The 25190-nt window shown below is 44.5% G+C and overlaps 1 protein-coding gene across 1 annotated transcript; it reads left to right on the top strand.

The window, feature by feature from the left end:
* The first annotated feature begins 13593 nt into the window (after positions 1-13593).
* p2rx7 (purinergic receptor P2X, ligand-gated ion channel, 7) lies at positions 13594-25136 on the top strand. Its single transcript, XM_080466939.1, has 13 exons — positions 13594-13957; positions 15571-15718; positions 15800-15871; positions 15954-16026; positions 16883-16979; positions 19300-19380; positions 19827-19962; positions 20967-21103; positions 21186-21276; positions 21789-21854; positions 22297-22401; positions 22566-22673; positions 23555-25136. Exons 1-13 carry the CDS (start codon positions 13845-13847, stop codon positions 24035-24037), a joined length of 1710 nt encoding a protein of 569 aa, XP_080323065.1. The 5' UTR covers positions 13594-13844; the 3' UTR covers positions 24038-25136.
* Positions 25137-25190: the final 54 nt, after the last annotated feature.

The following is a 25190-nucleotide window of genomic DNA, read 5'->3' as shown; positions in this document are numbered from 1 at the left end:
AAAGCTGAAATGAGTCCTTTAGTTTAACGGTGCCCCGTTCAAGTGTAGCCGGCTGGATAAGATAACATACCACAAATACTTTCCACTGTGTGTCAGACGTAAAAGATGCAACTTAAATGAAAACACAGCATCTCCACACACACACACACACACACACACACACACACACACACACACACACACACACACACACACACACACACACACACACACACACACACACACACACAAACAGCTGAATTATTTCAGCCGTTTATTTCTCCACCAGCCGATTCTGCACGCAATCACATGCCGAACCCAAACACCACGATAGGAGTGATGAAAAAGACTCGGAGCACAGACGGAGGACAGGTGCTACATTCCCACATATCTGTCAATATCTCACATTTTTTTCAAGATAACAGCTTCAGAATGTAACACAGACCAGCTCATAGTTACTGTTATCTCTGCAACGCAATCAAGAAGCATTCTGACCCAAACCTGTGTGTGTGTGTGTGTGTGTGTGTGTGTGTGTGTGTGTGTGTGTGTGTGTGTGTGTGTGTGTGTGTGTGTGTGTGTGTGTGTGTGTGTGTGTGTGTGTGTGTGTGTGTGTGTGTGTGTGTGTGTGTGCTAGTTTGTCAAATCCAGTTAGTTACCAGATGAGACAGAAACGTGAATTGGCTGGAATGTAAACCATGATGAACGCCAGCTTCCTTTGGTATCGGCGTTATTAGTTGTACTCACAAGTTACTCGTACAACTAACTGCTCCAAACTGCAGTTGTTCCAACTAATGAAGGATTATTCTTGGAAGTTATTCAGGCTGGTTGTTCCAACTAACTGACACTGCTAGGAACAACTAACCTAGACTTTATTTACTATAAATTAACCAGACAAGTTGTTCCAACTAGCCCAGAATACTTGTGATATCTTACCCAGATAGGTCATCATAACTAACCTTGACAAGCTGTGACAACAAACCCAGTGTAGTCAGAACAACTAACCCAGTCCTTTGGTTTAGCTAACTAACTAACTAACTAACTAACTAACTAACTAACTAACTAACTAACTAACTAACTAACTAACTAACTAACTAACTAACTAACTAACTAACTAAGTTCTAGTTGTTCCAACTAAAAAAAGAATAATTCTTTGAACTTACCCAGACTACTTTTCAAGTTAACTCAAACTAGTTAGAACAACTGTCATTGCTACAATTGACCCATAGTAGTTGTTAAGGGAGCCTATATTTATTTTATCCTATGTAACCAAATCCAACCAACCAGCCGATTGACCGACCGACCAAACAATGTACCAACAAACTTACCAACCGACTCACCATCCCACCGAGAATCAAATAGTTCTCACAACATAAAAGCTGTGGATCAGTGGGTTGTCTTCCAGTCGCAGTGTTGTGTGGTTTGATTCCACTTGTGTCCGTGTGTGTGTGTGTGTGTGTGTGTGTGTGTGTGTGTGTGTGTGTGTGTGTGTGTGTGTGTGTGTGAAGTCCATTTTTCAAGTCCAGTTGTCCTCAGCTTGGCAGCCGAGTTCACCGCCGACCTGATTAACCAGCAGAGCTGCAGCCGGTTGTTTTAGTGGTTACATAACAGGTTGAAATGTTTTGTTTATACATGTGATTTCAGTTTAAATTCACCCTCAGAGCTCCTGCGGCTGGTTAACCTTCGAGGCAAAAAAACCAAAAACGCTCTGTTTACTCCCATGTGCGTCATCTCGTTAATACATCAAAGTCAGATAAGTAGAAACGCTGGCTGTTGTAATCTGGGAGTGCATCGCAGATAAAACGCTCCCCAGTGTTCGTCAAATCTGAGGAGATCAAACGCGACGGCCCCGGCTGCTCATTTCCCCGCACTTAGCATGGCACGGGAGGACCGGGGGGGCGGTGTGTGTGTGTGTGTGTGTGTGTGTGTGTGTGTGTGTTTGGGGGGGGGGGGGGGGGGGCTGCCTTATCAGAGCTTGCCTTCCTAAAGCAGGCAGCAAATGTGACAGTGAAAACACTCCAGAGCTGGACTCTGTCAATCAGCACTCCATCTCCTCTACTTCCTCCACTGCTCTCCTTCACCTCCTCCACTGCTCTTCTTCACCTCATTCAGTGATCTTCTTCCTCTCCTCGACTGCTCGCTATCCTTCACTGCTCCTCTTCCCCTCCTTCACTGTTCTCCATACCTCCTTCATCGATACAAACCCACACTTCACAGGCTGCAGGCCCGACTCCTGCAGGTCCAGGTCCTGCAGGTCAGACATCACGCCAAGTCTGTTTGACTCAATATTCCAGACACTGCCGTTGGTGGAACAGGAGCTCATTTTATTGGAGCACAAAAAACAAAGCAAAAATAACAAAAATCCAAAAGACCAATGTTCCAGAAACACAATATCCTGGAGCTCAGACAAACAAGCTGAGACACTGGAAAGCAACCCATGCAGAACACAGGACACAATTAACAACCAGAACACACAGAAGATGCCCAACATGTACTACAATTGGTTTAACAAGCTGTTCGGTTGAGTTGAGTTGAGTAGAGTTGAGTTTGGATTTGATTGGTTTGCTTTGCTTCGGCAAGCTGTTTGGTTTCATTTGGTTTGGTTCGGTTTGACAAGCTGTGTGGTTTGGGCCATCGGGTCTAATAGTTTCATCCGACTTCCTGTGGCTGTTACAGTTGTCAGACAAAATTCTTTGATTGAAGCCTCATTCTAACAGCACTAATTTTACCAATAAGGCATGACTGATTACTCCGCAGTATTCAGTGTTAGTATCGACTTAAAGTTTCTATATCTGCTCTGTTTATTCAATACAGAATAAGCTTTAGCATTTCCCAATGCTGGTAATACTCTCCATCCCACCATAAGCATTAACACCTGCTCCCTGAGCAGACAGGTGGTTTCAGCACTTGTACTTTATCATGCCACTGTATCTCTTACTAGGGCTATTCTCATCCATATTATTCCAAAGTGTTGTGGAAGGAACAAAAAACTGAATTTGCCATCTTTATCTTCTCCGCTTACTCAGTGAACTGTTAACTTTAGGCCTTGATTGTTAAAGAAAAGCGTTGCTTTTACACTTGGAGCCAGTATAAAAACATTTGTGGTTGCAGGGGATCCGAGACTTGGTGTCGTGTAAATGGACCCTCCAAAAATGAAGAAGGTTTTGTGGTTACACTTGTTTTCACTGTTGTGTAAACGGGGGTCTGAGTTACAATTATCCCTGGACTTATTGTGAGCAATAGCATTATCTGCTCTCTTGTTTACCTCTGGTGGTACACCCTCATGCGCATGCCACCTTCAAAATGAAAACCAAGCAGTTGTTCTGCATCAGTTACCCTCCTTTCTATCTGATCCTTAAAGCCTGGCGGACCTCTCGGGGTCGTTCGTGTCCTGCAGCCCGTGCGAAGCCGACGGCCTGCTATGTGACGGGGTGGGATTGATCAGTGAGGAGAGCACGTCGGGGCAGATGTGGATGTTTAAGAGCATTTAGCACATCTGGACCTGACTTCTCTCATTTTTCCTCTCAAGGCACAAAGAATGTGGCGGCATCGTCCGATCCCTTTGAAGATATCTGTACTTCAAACACTCGTAGCAGGACGTTCGTGGCTTCTTCTTCTGTGTGAAATAAATTTAACCGCACATTTCAGAATCCTATTAAAACCTCAAGAAAGAAGTTTTGGAAACACAGTAATTGATTTCAGTTACCTCTGGAAAAAACAAACAATGGAGTTAATTCCCTAGTAAATAAAAAATAAGTAGTTGCGTTGTAAAGTTCCTGTGTGAATATTGATCACATGTCTGTATTATTGTAAGATTGGCATTAGCATTAGCATAGCTTTCAGCACTGTGTCAGTCACTTAAATGTGATGATTCACACAAAAAATTCATCTGAAGTTACATCAGTTCGCAGGAGGAAGATGCTCTATGATCTGGATGTTAGCCAGATGTTCGATAAAGCATCGACATGCAAACAGCAGACAAGAAAAGGAAGCAACAGTGAGACTAGTCACTAATTCCATAAGAGTGATAAGTTACCAACAGTTTGAAGTAGTGGCCTCTTGGTTGTTTGTGTGAGTGGAAAGTTCCACAGAGATCTGTCAGGTCTGACAGCAGCAACTCTGGGGGGGGGGGGTGGAGTGGGGGGCGGGGGGTTGTGGGGGGCCACTGACGTCAAAGTTTCACACTCTGTGTATATGTCAGGTCAAAGTCCCGTCAGACTTTATTTAAAATCAGGAGGGAAAACATGACCCAGACATAAATCTGAGTGTGTGTGGCAGCAGGCGAGCGGCGCCTTGCGACAGGCAGCACAACTCCAGCAGGGAGAATATACAAGTGTGTTCCAGATGCTGCTGCTGCAGAACCCTTCCGCTGCTCCGGGATGGGCAGGATGCCTGTGGAGGCTCCCCATCAATTCAAACCCAACACGGAGTGATCCCAGGTCGGCACAGCTCGGTGTGTGCCGTCACAACGCTGCGCTTCTAATCGTAACATAACATGTAGGGAGGACTTGGAAGACAGTACACGAACATCTGGCCATCTTGATTGTTTGAATTTTTCCCAAAAACCCAGAAACAAATTCTTAGTTCCTAAGGCTTCAGGCAGAAGTAGCCAGATGAGAATGAGGAGGAGAAGGTAACACGATGAGACTAGGCCCTATGGCAGGTACCACCATCAGACAGAGGAAGTTCCTAATATCAAGAATACTCATGACCGGAAAATGCCAGACTGACAGAGGTCTTAATCATGTCCGCACAAGAACAGGCAGTGAGCATAAAGCCTATAGAGGCCAGGGTCTACCAGAGTAGATCAGACTCAATGTTCAGGCTGTACAAAAATGCCCAGCAGACGGTCCAGCACATAGTAGGAGAGTGAAAGATGCAAGCATGATCAGTGCACAAGGAGAGACAGCACCTGAGTGGCTGTTAAAGTGTACAGAAACATCTGTGCCCATTGTGAACTCAGCTTCCAGACTGACAAACAGCTGCTGGCTGACTGGACATTGTGGTGGACGACAAACAACGGATGAGGGTAGTAGTGATAGATGAGGCAGTGCCAGCTGACAGCAACATCAGAAAGAAAGAACAGGAAAAGGTTGAGAAGTACAGAGGATTGAAGGAACACCTGGGTTAGAATCAGAATCAGCTTTTTTGGCCAGGTACGTTTAACACACAAGGAATTTGACTTCGGTAGACTGTGGTCTCTTTGTACAAATGTAAACATTAAATAATAACAATAAACAGAAATATAAACAAGTAATTAAAGACTAATTTGTACAAGACTGAATGAGATAATAGATAATAGTGCAGTGATGAGTAGGGCAAAAGGATGATGAAGTAACATGAGGTGGTTCACTTTCAGAATTTACATTATAGAGAGTGCATAGATGATCATTTAAATTAGATAATATACGTATATATACAGTCACAGTTACAGTTTTGTTCCAGGGTTATTCTGACATTCTGTGACTGTGTAGTGTTCATCAGAGTGACAATCTGGGCAAAGAAACTGTTCTTATGACGGGTTGTTTTGGCGTACAGTGATCTGTAATGCCTGCTGGAGGGGAGAAGGTTGAACAGTTTGTGTCCGGGGTGTGAGGCGTCTGCAGTGATGCTACCTGCCCGTTTCCTGACCCTGGACCGGTATAAGTCCTGGATCGAGGGAGGGTCGACACGATGATCTTTTCCGCAGTCCTGATTGTCCGTTGTAGTCTGAGTCTGTGCAGTTTGGTTGTAGGTCCAAACCAGACAGTGATGGAGGTGCACAGAACAGACTGAATGATGGAGGTGTAAAACATGATCAGCAGCTCCTGGGGCTGGAAGTACATCCTCTGCTGTGCCTTCGTTCTGATGGTGTCTATGTGGGAGGTCCACTTCAGATGATTCTGACTGCACCAGAGAGCCAGCTGTTCCACCTCCCGTCTGTGGGCAGACTCGTCACCGTCCTGGATGAGACCGATGACGGGACAGATGTGGAGGATTAAGGCTAACATGGTTCCAGTAGTGGTAGAAACACCCCCAAAACTAGGAGAGTGTCTGCAACAGACCCAATGACCAACATCTGAACCCTCAGTCCAGATACTGAGCAGAATGATCAAACTCCGAGACCTCTGGTGGAGGACCTCAAACTCCTCCGGTAGAGAACCTCAAACCCCCAGAAATCTGGTAAAGAACCTGAGCTGGAGGATGATACAGATACCACCCTACAGGAAAATGTTATGGAATCTACCTGCTTTGAATAAAAGCCAGGATGATATAGAAACCTCCCAAAAACCAGGATGATTTTTATCTTCTCACTTAATTGTACCATGTTCAGAGTTTTGGTCCACACACACGCACACACACACAGAGGTAAAAATAGATTCCATCAGGAGGGTTTGAAGCCTCCACACTGACGGTTGCCGTGGTAACAGGGCATCAGGCTCAGCAGCTTCCCTCCACCAGTTTCTCTGACAACGGGAATGTGAGCGAGCGGTCGAGGAAGAGCGAAAGTTTGAGCGGCTTTTGTGTGAGCGTGATGGGAGATGCAGTAAGTGACAGCGGTGAGAGTGTGTGTAAATCCACACGGCTCCTCATTACCAGGCTTCAGACCGGCATTCCTGCAGCTCCTGTGTGTCACCTGCTTCCTGCACGGGAGATGCTGTTTAAATTCCTGCTCTGTTTTATGATTGGCTCTGCTCATGCTCACTGCCCGTCCTCAAGATCCAAACACAGCTTTTATGGCTCCAATACGCCTGCTCCTCCACAAAGGAGAGGGTAAATACACAAAGGCAGTTGCACAGAAACCACAGTTACAAATTTACATGCACTCAGCCCGGAGCTTTATCAGAAGTTTGGCCTTAAAGCCGGGGCGGAGGGTGAGGGGTGGGAGTGGATTTATGAAACCCAGATGAGGGCCCAGCTGTGTCGCAGCATTGTGATCCGGAGATCCTGCAGCCCGTAAAGCAGCGAGGACCTGACGCGGCCCTCTCCTTAATAAGATTGCATTCCTTTGTCAATTCGCCTTTCATGGCTTGTCACTCAGAGCGGTTCAAGCGCGCCGGTGGCTCCAGGACGAGTCGCCGCGGCTCAGATGCTCCGCACATTTCAAAAATCAGACTGAGAGTGAGTGCTTCCATGTGGACTTCATCACCCTGTGACAGAAACACATCTTTAATTCTTTCTCAGGCCCGGTTTACACTCCATCCTTTTCAGGAGAAAATGCAAAACTCGTGTTTTGGGTGTTTGTTTATGCGACAACGGTACTCTGAGCCACTGAAGTCGCTCCGACTCCTTCAAAATCTGAGAAAAATGCACATTTTCTGAAATGCTGCTATTGCCAGTGCACAATACGATTGTAGTAAATCATCATCTGCAACATTTACTTCTCCATCATCTAGAACATTTACTACACCATCATCTGGAATATTACTGCACCTGTGAAGTTACAATAGTTCTTGATTAGTTCTCTCAGTCGTTGCCCTGTGTAGTTCCCTCATTAGTTCACTGTGTAGTTTCTGGTGTAGTTCCTCAATAGTTCCCCATGTACATCCCTCAGCCACGTGTAGTTCCCTCAGCAATTACCCTATGTGGCTTTTTCAGTGCTCACCCCCTGTATTTCCTGCGAGAGTTCCTCAGCAGTTCCCTCATCAGTTACCTGTGTAACTGCCCGTGCAGTTTCTAGTGGAGTTCTTTAGTAGTTTGATCGGTAGTTGCTCCATGTATTTCCTTCAGTTGTTACCAAGTGTATGTACCAAGTGTATATACCAAGTATATATACCAAGTGTTCCCTCAGTAGTTACTCTGCCCCATCTAGTTCCCTCATGAGTTGCCCCATGTAGTTCCAAATCTAGTTCCCTCAGTAGTTACCACATGTACTGCCTTCAGTAGGTACCAAGTGTAGTTCGCTCAGTAGTTACCTGAATAGTTCCCTCAGAACTTAACCTGCAGTTCTCTCAGTAGTTGCCTTGTGTAGTACCATTGCTATTTACCCTGTGTAATTCCTTTTGTAGTACATTTAGTTCCCTCAGAACGTGCCCTGTAGTTCCCTCAGTAGTTCTCTTGTGTAGTTCCCTGTATAGTTTTCTCAGTAGTTTCCGGTGTTGTTCCCCAATAGTTTGCTCAGTAGATGCCCCGTCTAGTTCTTTTAGGAGTTGCCTCAATAGTTCCCTCAGGAGTTGACCTGTATAGTTCCCTCAGGAGTCGAGATGTCTAATTCCCTCAGGAGTTGCCCCATCTAGTTCTCTCAGAAATTGCCCCATCTTGTTTCCTCAGTAGTTGCCTCATCTAGTTACCTCAGTAGTTTCTTCGTCAAGTTCCCTCAGGAGCTGCCCCATCTAGTTTCCTCAGTAGTTGCCTCGTCTAGTTCCCTTAGTCGTTGCTTCGTCTAGTTCCCTCGGGAGTTGCCCCAGGGCAGCGGACTGCAGCAGTGCAGAATGTGTTTGCTCTGTGAGATCCACCAGCCTCAGTGATAATTAGCAGCAGAGCCTCAGCTTGTTTTTCTCTCTCTGTAAATGTTTGTCTGCCGAGGAAAAACACAATTTACAGTCTCTTGTGTATTTTGGAAATAAAGCCCACCGGATTTCTGATACGTCCACCGCAACTCCGAGGAAATCCAAACATCGTGCCACCCAGGGGGGTCCTGCAGAGGAATGTGGAACATGTACTGTATACAGTCCGAGGGGGTAATGAGAGGCCGCACAAGTGAATATTTCACAATGTACACGCTCAAATATACACTTCACTTCAGGGATCAGAGCAGCTTCTCGACACCGCCTGTAACCCAGGACAGGAGGTAATGCTGAGGGTGCTGTGGTAACTACACACTACTGGACACAAAGTGAAAGGTGCTAAAAAGGTAATGAAGTATCCCTCGATGCCTCTTTTAAAGTGTATTGGAAATTACTTTACCAGTTAGTGGAGTTAAAAAGCCCTAGATCAAGCCTGTGCAGAGACCTAAAAAAGAGGCAGATGCTCAGATTAAAAGAAAAAGGCCACATATCACCGCGGCGAATTGGCCAGTGTCAGACAGTTTAATACATACAACAAAAGTAGCTGGCATGAAAACGGAAAGCAACTGTCCTAGAAGAAAATAAATAAAACAAACCACCTTCAGCACATATTTTAATCAAAATGTTTTAATCTAATAACAATTGAAAGCTGCGTCTTTGATTGGAAGGTGATTCATGGCTTTATAAGTGACTGGAAGATGCTCATTAATCTGGATGTTATCTCTTCTTAAAGAAACATATTTATGATCAAAAGAAAACAACGCCATATAGTTATTTTGAGGTTCTGAGTGTTTGTTGCGGTATTGTGCTTTCCCAGTTCCCAGCTTCAAGAACACATGCTTAATACACTGTATGTCCAGACCCTACCTTTACTGTTGATCTCCACACACAAGACTTTTAGGACCTCAATATGAGAAGCTGCGAATCCATTTAAAAAGCAACTAAACCACTGGAAATGCTGTCATTTCAGAAAGGTTTTGCTTTCAGTCACACACATTTTGAAAACGATTGTCGTCCGCACGAAATGCCGGAACCGCTGTAAACTAGTTCTGATGTCAGGCCTCTAGTTTCTGTAACACAACATGCACACAGAGTTCTATGTAAACCTGCTGGCTCGTGTTCTTTGTCCTCCTCCATGATCCCCTCAGTATCTTTATGGAAGAAATGTTCCCCACATGTGCAGATGATGGTGTAATAAATGGTAGAAAGTTCACTATGTTGGAGGAGAGCTGTTAGATGGTTCTTGATCTACTTGCACATGTGCAGACCTCAGCGTTCCGGAAAAGTCGCGTTTTCCCCGTTTACACCAGGACCGAGTGTTTTGAAAAATGTTTGGAGTGATTCTGACCGACGCTGTCGTGGGAACTAATAACCAAAAAGTTGCAAATGTTTGCTGTCTTGAAAAGGAGTCTCGCAAACAGGGCCTGCCTGTCGTGACGATGTCCTCTTTAATTAACAAATCATAGATTATTTCAGCAAATGGGGATCGTGGCGAAACTCTCCACAGAAGAGCAATGACCTTGAGGCGCCACAGTCAGGCTGAAGGAGGTTTGAGTCCTCGTGGATCGAAACCAAGAACCGTGCGCACGGGCTTGAGTCAACAGCGTGGAGGAGCTCAGTCCTAGGAGCTGTTTTCCAGACCGCCTTTGTTCGATGCCCATCCAGCCGGAGACGCATGTCCACACAGCAGCGAGCCCCTGGGAAAAGTCAACAAATACCCCAGCACCCCCCCCGGGTCACCAGTAAACAGTAAATTTTGTTCAAACAGTTCCCATCAGGCTTTTCTTCTCAGCGGGCAGGGTGACGTGAACTTTCCCCGCTGTGGAGTGTTTGTGGCTTCACTGCTGGACGGTCCTGATGAAGAGCTGCAGAGACACTCTGACTTTTACAGGCAAACATCACGTCCTTCAGCTCCGACACTCTCTCTCTCTCTCTCTCTCTCTCTCTCTCTCTCTCTCTCTCTCTCTCTCTCTCTCTCTCTCTCTCTCTCTCTCTCTCTCTCTATCAATACAGACACTCTGCTTCTGGCAGCCGATGTCTTCTGTGTTACTTTTATTGCAGGAATTGGTCAAATATTCCTCATCAGAGGGGAAAAAAGTACTTTTAGTTTGCTTCTCTACGTCTATAATGATAACAGATCACAGAAAAGCAGCTGGAACATTTCATCTTTGCTCCTTTCTCCTCCTTACATCTCCAGAACAACTGTGAATCGAGGAGATTTAACCCTAATGGTCAAATTTACTCAAGACCCTTTGTTATCCCATTTAAATGAAACAAAGGCCCCCTCTGTGTTTCCTGGTGTCTTCTACGTTATGAGGAACTGAGCGATGGCTGCTGGTGAAGAAATGGAGCTGTACCTGAGGAGATAGCCGTAAAGAGATAGCCTCGATGCCAGCAGGAGCTCCAGAAGTGTAACGTCTCAGATGGTCTCCTGAAACCTGCAGAACCAGACTCTGAGGTGGAGACTATTTGTTGTCCGGAGATTATTAAAAGATATATAAAAGATGACCTCGACAGTCAATACGCAATGTTTGGAAAATCGCATTTCAAAGTAATGCCTGGCAGTAATACTACGACTTTCAACAGTGATGTTTTAGTAACTTGTTGCTTTTATAAAATAACTTGCATGTAGCATTAGCATGCTTGAATAGCAATTAGCTTCTCTTTCTGAGAGGTGTTGGTAGTTTATCTAACATCTACCATACATCCAGATGATAGAGCATCTTCCTCCACTAACATCCAGATTATGGAGCATCTTCCTCCGAACTTTCATATTATAGAGCATCTCCCTCCACTAACATCCCGATTATAGAGCATCTTCCTCCGAACTTTCAGATTATAGAGCATCTTCCTCCACTAACATCCAGATAATAGAGCATTTTCTAACATTCAGATTCAGACAGAAACGTGTCTGTTTAATCGGAGTCCAGTAAGAGAAATGTACTGTAGTACAACAGCAGCGATGTAGGACTGGGACTCACCAAGAATGAGACTCTGCTGACCCCTGCTGGTCATTTTACACACACACACACACACACACACACACACACACACACACACACACACACACACACACACACACACACACACACACACACACACACACACACACACACACACACACACACACACACACACACACACACACACACACACACACACACACAGGGATGTATTGTCGACCAATGGACATTCTTCCTCCTTCAAGCAGATGATGAGGATCATGTGTAGAAACTAAAATACCGGGATAAGCTGCTGCACAACACACACAGTTTTCTCCCAGCTCCTCCCCATCACGAAACAGGGAAGAGAGCAATGACCTCTCCACTATTCAGTCATTTATAACAGACGTGAACAAGATAGACAGACACTTTGTGAAGTGTGTGTATTGCTTATTTCTGCACACAGAATTGTCTTTATGTAACCTTGAAGATGAAAGTTTCAGGTTCATACTGCACAACAAGGCTTCCACTAAAAACGGGACATTAAATAAACCTTCGTCATCATTCAAGACTAAAAGACATTTTAAGCGGCTGTCTTCCTCCGGGTGGGCTGAGTTGGCGTCTCATAGAGCCCTGAGTACCAACGTTGTCTCCCACTGAAGATGTGAACACTTCTTAGCGATAGATTAAAACATCGGCAGGAAGTTTACGGGGGAAACTTTAAGAGGAGGAGACACTTTTCTCAAAAAGCGACTCTTGTACAAATGCTGCCATGCTGGAGAGATCTAAAAAACATGCCTGCTGTTTGCAGGTTCTCTTTTTTTTTACTTCAGATTAAATTGAGTTTTGTGGCATTTCAACTCCAGTCAGTTTCACATCCCTGACCCGGTATAATGTTGTTGTTTTTTTATACAGGCACATTTACTGTTTTCTTTCGTGCACAAATAGTGTAAAAATACTTTCATGTGAAGTAAAATCACCACAGTCACATTACCAAACATTACTCTCACAGATCTCACCAGGAGTTTGTCATTTAAATTGTTCAAATACAGGCTGGATTCAAATGACATTATTTCCTGCCTGGGCAGTCCAGTTCCTTATAAAATGTCTTTTCCTGTGATGACTGTCCCCCGGACAGCTATGATTCACTTTATATTCATGTTGAAGTGAAGAAGAGAAGTGAAACATTGTGGATGTCACATATGTTAATTCGACATGGAGTGGGCACAGGACAAGCCTTTAAAAAAGAGTGTGTATGTGCAGCAATAATGGCAGCCCTCTTTAATATTTGGTTTCACACTTCTTGGCAGTGAGAATGGCCTAAACGACATTTGTGTGTTGTCACTTATATGCCTTCCTTGGTCTTCGCCCATAAAGTATGGGACTTGTCTGAACCACGACCCCAGACTGTTCCAGGTTGACCTTCAGGTCTTTAGATGTTTGACCACCTCATGTTTTTATTTTTTTTCCACCTTCAAAGACTTCTCTCGTCAGTTTTCTCCTCCCTCCACATCCAGGGAGGTTCTTGACAGCTCCATTGCTCAGGGGAATTCTATATATAATGAAACGGGGACACTAAGGTGTTTGGAGATGGCCTCTGGCTCGTTTAAACATGCTCGTCTTCATTCATTGGCTGAATCATGTCACATGGGCGCGGACATAGGATAACAGGTGATTGTGGTTTGTGATTTAACACCGATGAGTCTTAATGTGTTTCCATACTGATTTACATCTATGGGCCAATATCAGTGACACAGTAAGCTTTATATTTTTATATTTTTCCTCTGTCTCTCAGTTTAGATGGGCCCCATTCAGCCAAGAAAAAATCTGGTTAATTTAATCCATAATATAGGTTTGATGTGTTGTTGTTGTTATTATTCATTTGATGCATTATTCCAGGGGGTATCCCAGATTATATCACTTAAACTTCATGAGCGCCAATAAGAACTGTATACTGAGATTAGATTGCACACAACTGGATTCTATTTGATGCTTTGAGGCTTTTATTTGACATGGATTTTATTTACATGGATCAGAGTAAATGGGGATCAGTACTTCAGGAAGCCACTGTAACAGAAGATTTTTTTTTTTAATAACTTGTCGTCTCTTCCAATAAACTTCAACAGCTCAGTGTCGCCCCCCAGTGGAGAGAGCCAGTACAGCTCTGTGTTTTCCCTCGAGATTTGTTTGCTTTATTCCAGTTTGTGTCCGCTCGGTGAGCAGCTGCTGTACCGCAGCAATAAAAATGAAGCTGGATGAATGAAGGAAGTGGACTTTGGCCATGTGACTTCCCAAACAGGAAGAGTATTCAAGAGGTGAGTCAGAGAGACTCCCACTCAGTCACTCAGTGGAGAGGAGAGGAGGAAGAGCAGAGGAGGAAGAGCAGAAGGAGCAGAGAGAGAGAGAGAGAGAGAGAGAGAGAGAGAGAGAGAGAGGAGTCATGGCGTGCTGCGGTCTGTGTCAGTATGAAACCAACAAACTGGTCCGGATTCAAAGTGTGCGCCTCGGATCTCTCAAGTGGAGCCTGAACGGAGCCATCCTGCTCTTCATATGGTGACTGCACACACACGCACGCACGCACGCACACACACACACACACACACGGCCAAACTCTGTAACGTTATCGAGCAGCCGTCTGGTCAGGTGTGTGAAACATAAGGCTCACGGTCCACGCCCTGTCCTGCAGGATGACTTTGCAGAGTGAAAAAAAAAAAAATAAATAGAAAACATTAACTTTGATTTGACAATAAAAGTATGCCATTGTAAATAATTCACAGGGGATTACAACGATTTTAAAACCACCCGAGCAGAGGTCAGATGTGGGGCTGTGCAGCGTGAAACTTATCATCTTATTAAGGAAGGAAGTTCAGGGAGTTTATAAAAACAACAAAGTGCTGAATGCTGCAAGTGGAGCTCATTTTACTGGACTTTGCGTCAGGAATCATGATGAAAGAAGGTGTAACGTTCTTCAATTTATGGAGTGTTTGATTAAATGTGATTCTATAAGAGGCCGTCCACCCCTGGTCCTGGAGGCTCCAGGATCAGGATCAGGCCTGGACACTCCTCCAAACCCATTGAAATGTTTTTAAAGGTTTTTCTGCTGTGATGTTCCTGCGTTGATCCACTGCAGGTCAAACTGAGCTACGTGTCTCCCCGTTCCTCCTCTTTAGCAAATTTTAACTTGCGGTCACATTAAGAATCATAGTTGTTTGTAATTCATTCAGAAGGAATCAGAGTTTCAGTGAACATTGAGACTGACCTTCTCATTTAAATCAGTAATACTGTTATCAGCATTGAATCCATACTGTGACATCAGGTGTGTGAAAACTGTCGAGAAACATGGTGATCGTGAAGAGAAGCAACATAATTCAAAGGACCAAAAAAAAGCAGATAGTTTTTGCACCAGGGGGCACAAAAGAAATTACAAAATGGTGAAAATACTTAAATTGTAAAAACACTTCGCAGAGAAATATTACAATATAAAGTTTTTCTGAATAGAGTGACACATGCAGACTGTAGATCAGGAAACACACAAACGGCTTCAACTATGAGTTAAAGTGTCTGAATCAACTGCTGAGAGGTCGTTTGACACGGTCATGGACGTTCCCTTGCTTCCCCGGTGATGCTCGGCTTCAGAAGGATGAGTGAAGAACAGACATGAACTCGGTGCAAGCGTGTTCATTCAAACAAACAGTTGGAGATCTCCTCACAGTCATGCAGTCTCATCAAGACACACAACCGATCTCCTCGAGCCCGTCCTTAAGTTTCTCTTCCCCCTGAACGCCTGATAATCTCGTTCACCCAAGGCCTCAGTTCAGCGTTGGTTTACCTCTCTGGGGAACAGGCGCTTCCTTCGTAAACAGGAGCAGGTGGCAAGATAGACGATACAGCAACTCCTCTGGAGTCAGAGGCGTCGACTAATCACTGGGAAGAATAACAACAGGCCATAATATACTGGGCAGAGGGTATCCAGACCAAGGAGACCAGAGCACAGCTGTGAATTCCTCAGTCATTAAAAAACCAAGATGTCTCTATTAATCAGTACAAAGATTTTCTATAACATTATTAGACTAGATCCTTTGACCGGGGGGGGGGGTTCTGCAGGGTCCAGACTGATGGTGTATTACCTGAAGGTTATTATATGACCTCACCTCTGGTCCCCGCAGCCTCCTGATGCTGTGGAACAGGAAGTACCAGCAGTTCGACCTGGTGGTGAGCTCCGTCACCACCAAGGTGAAGGGCGTAGCTCAGATCCAGCTGCCTGGAGAGGGAGAGCTGGTCTGGGATGTGGTGGACTACAGCGGGCCCGGTCAGGTAGGACCTCTGGATGCTAAGCGCTTTCTGGATTCGTTCAAGCACAGAACTTAAATACATCTTTCTCCCCCCCGATTTCAGGAGAAAAACTCTTTTTTTGTGATGACCAATGTTCTCGTGACGAAGGGGCAGAAGCAGGGAAAATGCCCCGAGGTTTGCTCTGACGATCACTCACCTGCTCTGTTTTTTGTTTTTTGGTGGGTAAAGTGTGTGGAGCTGTAGTATTTTCTTCCAGGTCCCCTCTAACGGCAGACTCTGCGTCAGCGATAAGGACTGTCAGAAAGGAGCTTCTAGTGAGCAGAGTAACGGTAAACACTCGGCACACTGCTCATTCACATGGAGTCTGCACCACAAAGGGTTAATCACACGAGTCGTGTCTTCATGTTGACCACATTTCGTAGTGAAGAGTGAGCTGCTTTGGAATGTGACACGTTGTTTGGTGTAAAAGGTCAGAGAGTTCATCATTGACCTGACCGAAGGTGCTCTATATTGCCATAAGTATTTGCTCAGCTCTCCAAATCATTACATTTAGGTGTTTCAATAACGTCCATGGCCACAGGCGTATAAGATCAAGCACCTCGGCATGAAGACTATTTGTACAGACATTAGTGAAAGATCGTGTTGCTCTCAGGAGCTCAGTAAATTCCAGTGTGATGCAGTGATAGGATCCCACCTGTGTAATAATTCCAGTAGGGAAATTTCCACACAATCATCTGTTTCGTAACAAAAGTGGAAGTGATGAGGAACAACAGCGACTCAGCCATGAAGGGTTTGGCCATGAAAAGTGTGGTCAGTGGATGCTGAAGCTCATCGTGCGCAGAGGTGACCAACTTTACCTCACAAATAGTCCAAAATTCCCATAAACACACTACTTTACCTCACAAATAGTCCAAAATTCCCATAAACACACTCCTAAACCTCATGGAATGCCTTCCTCGAAGAGTTGAAGCTGTTGTAGCTGCAAAGGGTGGACCGACATCATATTAGGTCCTTTGGTTTAATAATGGGATTTCACTCGGGTTCATACTTGTGAAGGCAACCGAACAAATACTTTTGGCAATATAGTGCATTTGAAGAAATTGCAGATGAGAAATAAACAATGATCTGTATATATTGATCATCTGTTGATGTTTGCGGCCTGAAGTGTTTCTCTGCTTCCTGCAGGAGTTCAGACCGGATCCTGTGTGAAGTTTGACATTTTGAAGAAAACCTGTGAGGTTTCTGCCTGGTGTCCCATCGAAGCCCGGAAAAGTCCCCCACGGTAACATGTCGTAACTGAAAACTCCGGTTCGGTTCGTCTCTGCTGAGAGACATGCAGCTTTTTTTAGCAAAATGTCACCCAGAATGCACTTCTTCTCTGATGAGGACCTGTGATGATAATCTGGCAGTGAGCTTGAAAAAGGTTTGTACCTTTTTAGCCTCTCGGAACTCCATTTGAGCCGCAGGATGGCTGAGTAAAGCGTAAAAATCTCCTGGTTTTGATTTAGTCAGTGGGAATTGCAGCGTTTTGCCCAAACCTCATCACAAACCTGTAGTGAAATGTTCAGTCTAAAAACAGGCTTTTACCACTTTGATCCTGAAGACCGAGGGAGTTTTTACATTGGATATTTTGTAAGTCGTTAGTTTTTTTTTGTGGCTCTTCTGACCTGCTGAACAATCAGAAAATAAACTCTGTGTTTCTCCAGGAGGAAATAGAAGAATCTTCCCCATTTTCTCACATTATTGTCGCAGACGTCATTAGAATATCTGCAGTTCGACGACAGGCTGGATGTCTGAGCAGTCCAGCTCCTTTTTTTAAAAGTGTCTTTTCCCGTGACGACGGACACCAACAGTACGCAGCAGCAAACAGCTGCCTGTTGTTCTGCATGAATGTGGGAGGACTGTGCAGCTCTGTGTGGGACGCTTTTCCAGGAAAACATTGTTCGGGAAAGAAAGAGCAGCTCTGAGGCTGTTGTTTCCACAGCCTGTTCTCCAGTCACTCTGACGGCTGTAGTTCACTTTATATTCATGTTAAAGTGGAGAAGAGAAGTGAGACATTGTGCATGTCGCATGCAGTCTTTTATTTATTGGACATAAAGTGGACTCGTCTCTCAGTTGGTAACAGTCTTTCAGCTTTGTAGCTCGACTCGGTTCAGACCTTGATCATGGTCACGTGGCTTGTTACTTGACGTTAAACACACTCTGCGGTCAGCTGTGTGAAAGGAAGCAGTTGAACGGCAGCCGACTCAGACCCTCTCCAACCTGCAGCTCTGAACACAAGGCGCCAGGATGGCAAGAAGATGGGAGCAGCGTGGCACTTTAGGGAATATTATGGTGGAAAAAAAAAAACTGCCAGAGACGGTGATTTTACTGTGACACGCAGCATGTGCACACTTCGTGGAAACAGAAGTCCCTGATGGTCACTTCCTCCGGGGGTTGAGGAACACCACATCCAGTTGGCTTGGCCTGCAGATTCCCCACATCTCGGCCATATTGAGCATCTGTCGGATGTGTTAGATGACTCAGTCTGATCCACGGCGGCTGCTCCTCACGGCTGCTGGACCACCTTCATTAGTACTTTCTGTACACCGCATCTGGTCATATTGTTATGGCTGATCATACGCCCCATAATGATATTTTAACCAGCTCAGAGCTTTTAAAACAAACCAGTGTCTTGATCCGGTAAAGATCATGAGACCCGGGCTCCGGTTCTGAGTTTAAAGGAGTCATATTATGCAGCTTTTCCACACTTTCACATGGTCTCATTGGACCAAAAACTATTTTTGTTTTGGCACAAATCCAGCTTTTTCTTGATTTTTCATCCCATTTGAATATTGGATCATACGAGCTGCATTCAGAATCTGCTGTGTCTGTGTGATTCGCTTGTTGGAGCAGCACGCTTTTTAAAATTAAAACAAGCCAGAATGAGAGATGACAAACCTTCTTCACTTCTGAGGCGTCATTCCAGGTTTGGGGGACACATATTACTGTTTTCAAAGCATTAGAAAGTGAATTCTGCATAATAATGAACCCTTTAAGGCACCGGGTCTAGAACCCTGTCTAGAACCCAAGTTTAGAACCCAAGTTTAGAACCCATTTCAATGCAAAGTCTTTCCACCAAATAAAATTTGTCTGGAGACGTAAAACGTATGAATTATCTGTAATGAAGGGGAAACAAAACCTCTAAAAAGAATCTTCACATACTGAAAACTGATAATGTATTCATAATGCGTCATAGCTGCAATTTAGATGTATCATATTTTTATTGTATTTTTTGCATTTGGAGACATTTCCAGCATTTTTTTTAAGGCATTTTTAAAGATTTTAGCCACTTTATGCATCTTGGGCTGCTTTAGCCGTTTAGCTATTCTTAGCCATTGTGCAAAGTCACGCTAAAAGTCAGCTTTAGCTGGACTTTTTTTATTTATTTTTTAAATAAAAAATACTGTGCGGTGCACATGAAATAAAAATTAAAGCACAATGTTTATACACATAGAAGTTTCATTGTGCCGCTACAGAGGAGCTGAACAGCCGCTTTGTGGCTCCAGAGTGGCAGGTTGAACGCCGCTGGGCGAGACTGACTGAAGCTTCCTGTGTCTCAGGCCTGCTCTGCTGGCAGCGGCGGAAAACTTCACCGTCCTCATCAAAAACAACATCCGCTTCCCGGCCTTCAACTTCACGCGGTGAGACTTCGCTCTGGCTCCTCCACACACACACGGTGTCATTACTTTGTTCTTTTCTCTTCAGTGGATCAACTCGCTGATGTTTTGTGATAAAAGGTTTAAAATAAAAATAAAAAAGTCATTTGGTTTTAACCTTTCATTCCACGTTCAGTTCAGCTTTCATAGTTTGTGTTGATTCACATCCTCCTGGTTAAGGCTGAAAGCATGCTGATCTCAACACCAGAACAAAACGCAATAGAATTATAATCAAATAGTTTTAATCGTGGATGCAAATTTCCCAAATCGTCAATGAGCTGGTTTGGCTTTGAACAGTTTTAATGAGGACGTCGTCCCGAGTGTTAAGTAATAACTTGATAACTGATTTTGGAAACAAACGGAATCACAACAGCTTGTTGAGCTCGTCGGGGGTCCAGACCGGTCAATGGAAGCTGTGATTGATCCCACAGGAGGAACATCCTCCCCTGGATGAACGACACCTACCTGAAGAGCTGCCAGAGGAGAACCGACTCGCTGTGTCCCATCTTCAGACTGGGAGACATCATCCGAGAGGCGGGCGAGTCCTTCGCCGACATGGCGGTGGAGGTGAGCTCAATCTGGTTTCCTTCATCCAGCGTCACAAGCTCTCCTGTTTCTGGGAGAGAACCTGGGTAGTTCACTGTGTTCTGTTGCTGAGTGCGTCTCGATGAGGTGACCTGAGGAGGCCTGTGATCACTGAGGCTGGACGGTTTGTGAAGCACTTGGCGCCTTCGTCCAGAAAGAAAGTCTGAAACCAGCTTCTTCAGTTCAGCTCTGCTGGATCAAACCCAGCCTGTTGAATAGAAACGTGGCTTTAATCACTTTTCTCTACCAAGAATGAAACATTCAAATACATGAAGGGAGGTTTCTCTTTTAACACACACACACACACACACACACACACACACACACACACACACACACACACACACACACACACACACACACACACACACACACACACACACACACACACCACATACAGATGCACTACACGCACATACACAAATATACTGTACACACAGGTATTCAAAACACACACATACACTACACACCCACACACAAATATATGCGCGCTACACCAGACACAGTCACGCACTACATCACATACAGACACACAAATATACTGTATATACGCATACACACCACATAAAAATACACACAAATATACAACTCGCATCACATAAAAACACACATATACACACACACGTACACGAAGAATCAAAGGGGACTGTAATCAGTTTAGTTTCTGATAAGTTACTGGGGTTACTTTGAGTATTACCTCTGAGCTACGTCTGGTACATTTACAGCACTGGTTGTTTGTTTATTAATGTGCACTGTCTCATTCAAATGAATTAATAATTGAATGAGAGGAAATTAGTACCTTTTGAGGTTTTAATTGGTGTCTTTGTATTTCCACATAACAGTGTTCTTTCTCTTCTTCTCAGTTCTGTTTGTGTTTTACCGCGTGTGTGTTGTGAAGGCTGAAGTCACAATAATGATGATAAATCTGACCTATCATGGGGCACAAACCTTCTGCAAGAGTTTACAGTTCCCCTGTCGAACCACAGGGAGGCGTCATTGGGATCCAGATCAAGTGGGACTGTAACCTGGACTACCTGATGTACCACTGCCGCCCCCGCTACTCCTTCAGGAGGCTGGACGAGAAGCAGAGCAACAAGACGCTGTACCCCGGCCTGAACTTCAGGTGAGAGCTTCACTCCTCGCCGCTGCGTCACTGAACAGATCCGATCCACGACGCTCCGCTCCATGTGCCGTTTCCTCGTCAGGTTCGCAAAGTACAACCTGGTGAACGGCGTGGAGCAACGCACTCTCTACAAATCCTTCGGCATCAGGTTTGACGTCATTGTGTTCGGGCAGGTGAGTTCTGCTTCCTGCTCAAGGTCGAGGACTTCAGTGGAGTTGAATGTTGAGCACCGAAAATCTACTTTACAAAGACATCAAATGTTTCAAATGTCTCTGGTTCATGCGAGCAACAGAAAAGGTAATACTAAAACGTGTTAACATAAAGCCTGAAACATGAGGAGAGTCTGAGTCTAATGGAAGTAACATTTCATCAGGCCAGAAAGATTTTAATTAAACAAGATACACACATGCATCATATGTGCATCATGGAAGAAAAGCGGGAGCGTTTCCAGAAAGCGAGTGCCAGAAATGAAAGAAATGACCTGGGAACACTCGTCACGGCACTGAAGGTCGATGAAGCAACAATAGAAACCTTCTCTTCCTGTTTTACTTTCAGTTCACAGCTCATCCAGTGTCCCTGGTGACACTTTTACTCATAGTCACAGTTTATATCAAGATTTTCTGAAGCTTTAACTTTGTGATTTAAAAAAACAACTAAGATTTTCATCTAGTTTTCTGTTTTACAGGCTGGAAAGTTCAGTTTCATTTATCTGATCATCTACATCGGTTCTACATTGTCTTACTACGCTATTGTGAGTTGCCACACACACACACACCCACACACTCTTCCACATGCTTTAGCTCCTCCCCCTGAACAGACAATCTGCTCTCTTCCGTTACGTTCCCCACGTGCCTTGACGGAGACTCATTATATTTCCAAAGGTATTTGCTCAGCTTTCCAAATCATACAGTTCAGGTGTTCCAGTCACTCCCATGGCCGCAGGTGTATGAAATCAAGCACCTGTGCATGCAGAATACTTCTACAAACGAGTGAAAGAATGTGTCGCTCTCAGGAATGAGAGGCCATGAAAAATGACAGAGCGGATCCTGAGGCATGTAGTGTGCCAATTTCATTATTACGCTTTATATTTGCTTCATTCATCTCTGAACACGTGCAGACGAGGACTTCCATCCCGATGTAAATGAATCGGTTTTCAGATCAGTGATTCTGGGTTCGTTCTTTCTTGTCTTCAGACCACGGTGCTGCTGGACTGGCTCATCGGGACCAGCTGCTACTCTGCAGAAGTTGGACAGAACTACTCTGAACGGAAGGTGGAGTCCGTCCCGGACAAAGAGCAGGTGACCCCCGGTGCTTCAGATCAGAAAATCCATCTACAGCAGATCATCCACTTCTGCTGTCGCACATCCAGAGTGAAATCTCATTTTGATGAGTTCTGTGTGACCCGGACAGTGTTTCCAACCGGCTGACGGTACATTAACGCCTCCACATGTCTGTGCTGCAGAGCATCCTGTGTGTGTCTTATGTCGACGAGAACAACCTACGAACGGTGAAGAAGAGCAAGAAGAAAAGTTTACAAGACGTCAAACCGATTTCTGTTCAGCCACGGAAGGTAAACCCTGAGGGGAGGAGGTGGAGAAGCTTTAAAAACACTTTTATTGAGTTTGATGGAATGAAATGTGAAGTGGTCAGGTGTACAGAAGATGTTTGGGATGTGGTGATCCCTCCACTCCCTACATCAGAGGTCTGCAACCTTTCTGACCAAAAGAGCCGTTTTTGTCATTTTCCACAAAATCAAATGTAACTGAAGCCACAAATGTAATGTAGATGTCATATATAAATGTTTATCATTTATATATTAAACTTTAGAAGCTGCCTCATCTTGGTTTGATATATGAGCATAAACTGTGTCTTATGTTGCAATTATGGGGTTTCAGTTAGAATTTAGGTGTGTAAACATGTCATTACATTTTCAGCACTTTTTTTAAAACCCGATTTTAATCTTTTTTTTCTAAAAATTTTGGGGACATTTTAGCAGTTACAAAAAAATCTAATTTCTTTAAAAAAAAAATTGCCTTTTTTTTTCTCCCCATTTCTTTTGGTTTTTGCTTTTTTCCCCCCACTATTTTAGCCATCTTATTTTATTTATTTTATTTTATTTTTTTTTTTAAAGCACTTTTTAGCCGAGAGACAATAAAATGTTTATGTAGGTATGATTTTTCTAAGTTTTAGGGAGCCGCTACTGAAGGGCCAATGACCCGCAGTTTGCAGACCGCTGTCCTACAGTGCTGCAGCTCAATAAAAATATTCCATTTCACTTCATCCAGATTGAAAAGGCACTCGAATGTTGTTTTAAAAGAATTTGGACACCATGATCAGAGTTTAATAAGCAACATATTTCTTCAATGAGTGCAATCAGATTATCTTTTTTAATTAAAAGTGCATATTTTGTTCCTTTGCTGCACGCAGTTCTAAAGGTCCTCTTTCCAACAGGAGGAGACGGGACACATGCGAGCGGCTCTCTGCCTCCTGCAGCCTCGTGCGGACGCCGCCGACACCCTGCAGCCCCTCCAGCTGAACGTGAAGCCCGGCGTCCGGCCGGCCTGGTGCTCATGCGGCTGCTGCGCTCGGTGTGCTCAGCCCCACGAGGAGCTGTGCTGCAGGAGGACCGACGGGGCCTGTATCACCTCCTCCCCTGTGTTTGAGCAGCTGGTGGTGCAGCGCCCCCTGCTGGAGGCCGTGCTCCTGTACCAGGAACCCCTGTCCTTTCGGGGCGACGGGGCTCATACGGCCTCCCTGCGGCACTGCGCCTACGGACAGTACATCAGCTGGAGGTTCGGCGCCCTGCCTGCGGAGGCCAACGCCGTCGTCCCCAGCTGCTGCGTGCGGAGGATCAGGGAGGAGTATCCCAGCCCACAGGGTCACTACAGAGGCTTCACTCCCACCACCTCCTTCAATCAGGGAAGTGATGACTGAGAGCTGTGACGGGACTCCTTCAACTTTCACTGAGCGAACAGGAAATTCTCACTATGGCAATAAAAATACAAAGCAAAACACAGCTGGTGCCTTTTTTTTTTTTTTTTCTTCTTTTTTTCAAGCTGCTGTCTGTATTCAAAGATTACTGGTCTGCCTTTAATTACGATGACGTGGAAGAATAAAGTTTAGCATTGATTCCAGATACGGTAAATCCTTCAAGATATGTTGAGAAAATGCGCCTGTCCATTGTGGAAGCTGCTTCAGCCATTTGTAACTTGATGGGAATCGCAGGACAGATGAGATCTGTGATGTTTGTTTTTAGTCCATTGAAATTATATTTGTCACATATGAACTGATCTTCCATCAGCAGCTGAACTGTGGCTCTTTCACAGCTGCTTTCAACTTTATTCGGTGCACTTTAACCATGAATATTCAGACTCGCTGTCCTGAACCCTCAACTCCTCCATGTGGGAATAGAGATGCTTAGGACAGTTGTGGTTTTTTTTTTTTTTTGTTTTGTTTTTAAGACATCTGCTTGTCCAACGCACACGTAAAGGTAATTCAGAATCGCATGACTCTGGTTTGTAGGAGGAAGCTGGTGTATCCAGTATTGCCATGTTTCACTATTGCATACCGCCACCGCCTGTAACACTCGCTCTCGCTCTCTCTCTCTCTCTCGCTGGTTCTGTAGAAAGTCCTCTGGAGTCTGGTACACTTTAATAGGTTCTCAGAAATAAAGGCACAAAGACAGTTTTGTTTCTGACCTGTCTTGGAGTGATAAACATTGATTCCCCTCACTGTTACCACTTTATCTGTGCTTAAAGCAGCATCATTATTAGGTCGCAAGTACAGCATAACATAGTTGCATCTTCATATGTGTGAAAGTTTAGGCCAACACTATCAAACTGGTTAGGAATCCGGTCATTATACAAAAGTGTTGAGAGAGTCAACCTGTCCATCTGGATTCCAACTGGTTATGTCTGTCTTGGCCTATTTTAATGTATTAAAGTCATTACTTTGACTAACTAAAACTATGAAGGAGAGAAATGACTAAAATTAATGTGACAAAACTAATAAACATTTTGTCCAGGATGCATCCGAATCGTCCCTCCTGTCTCTTTTCCTTAACCCTCGGAAGTGTTTATATGGCGGC

Source organism: Lipophrys pholis (assembly GCF_963383615.2).
Source record: "Lipophrys pholis genome assembly, chromosome: 7".
Lineage (NCBI taxonomy): Eukaryota > Metazoa > Chordata > Actinopteri > Blenniiformes > Blenniidae > Lipophrys > Lipophrys pholis.
The sequence above is the reverse complement of the archived record's forward strand: the minus strand, read 5'-3'. Positions and strand labels throughout refer to the sequence as shown.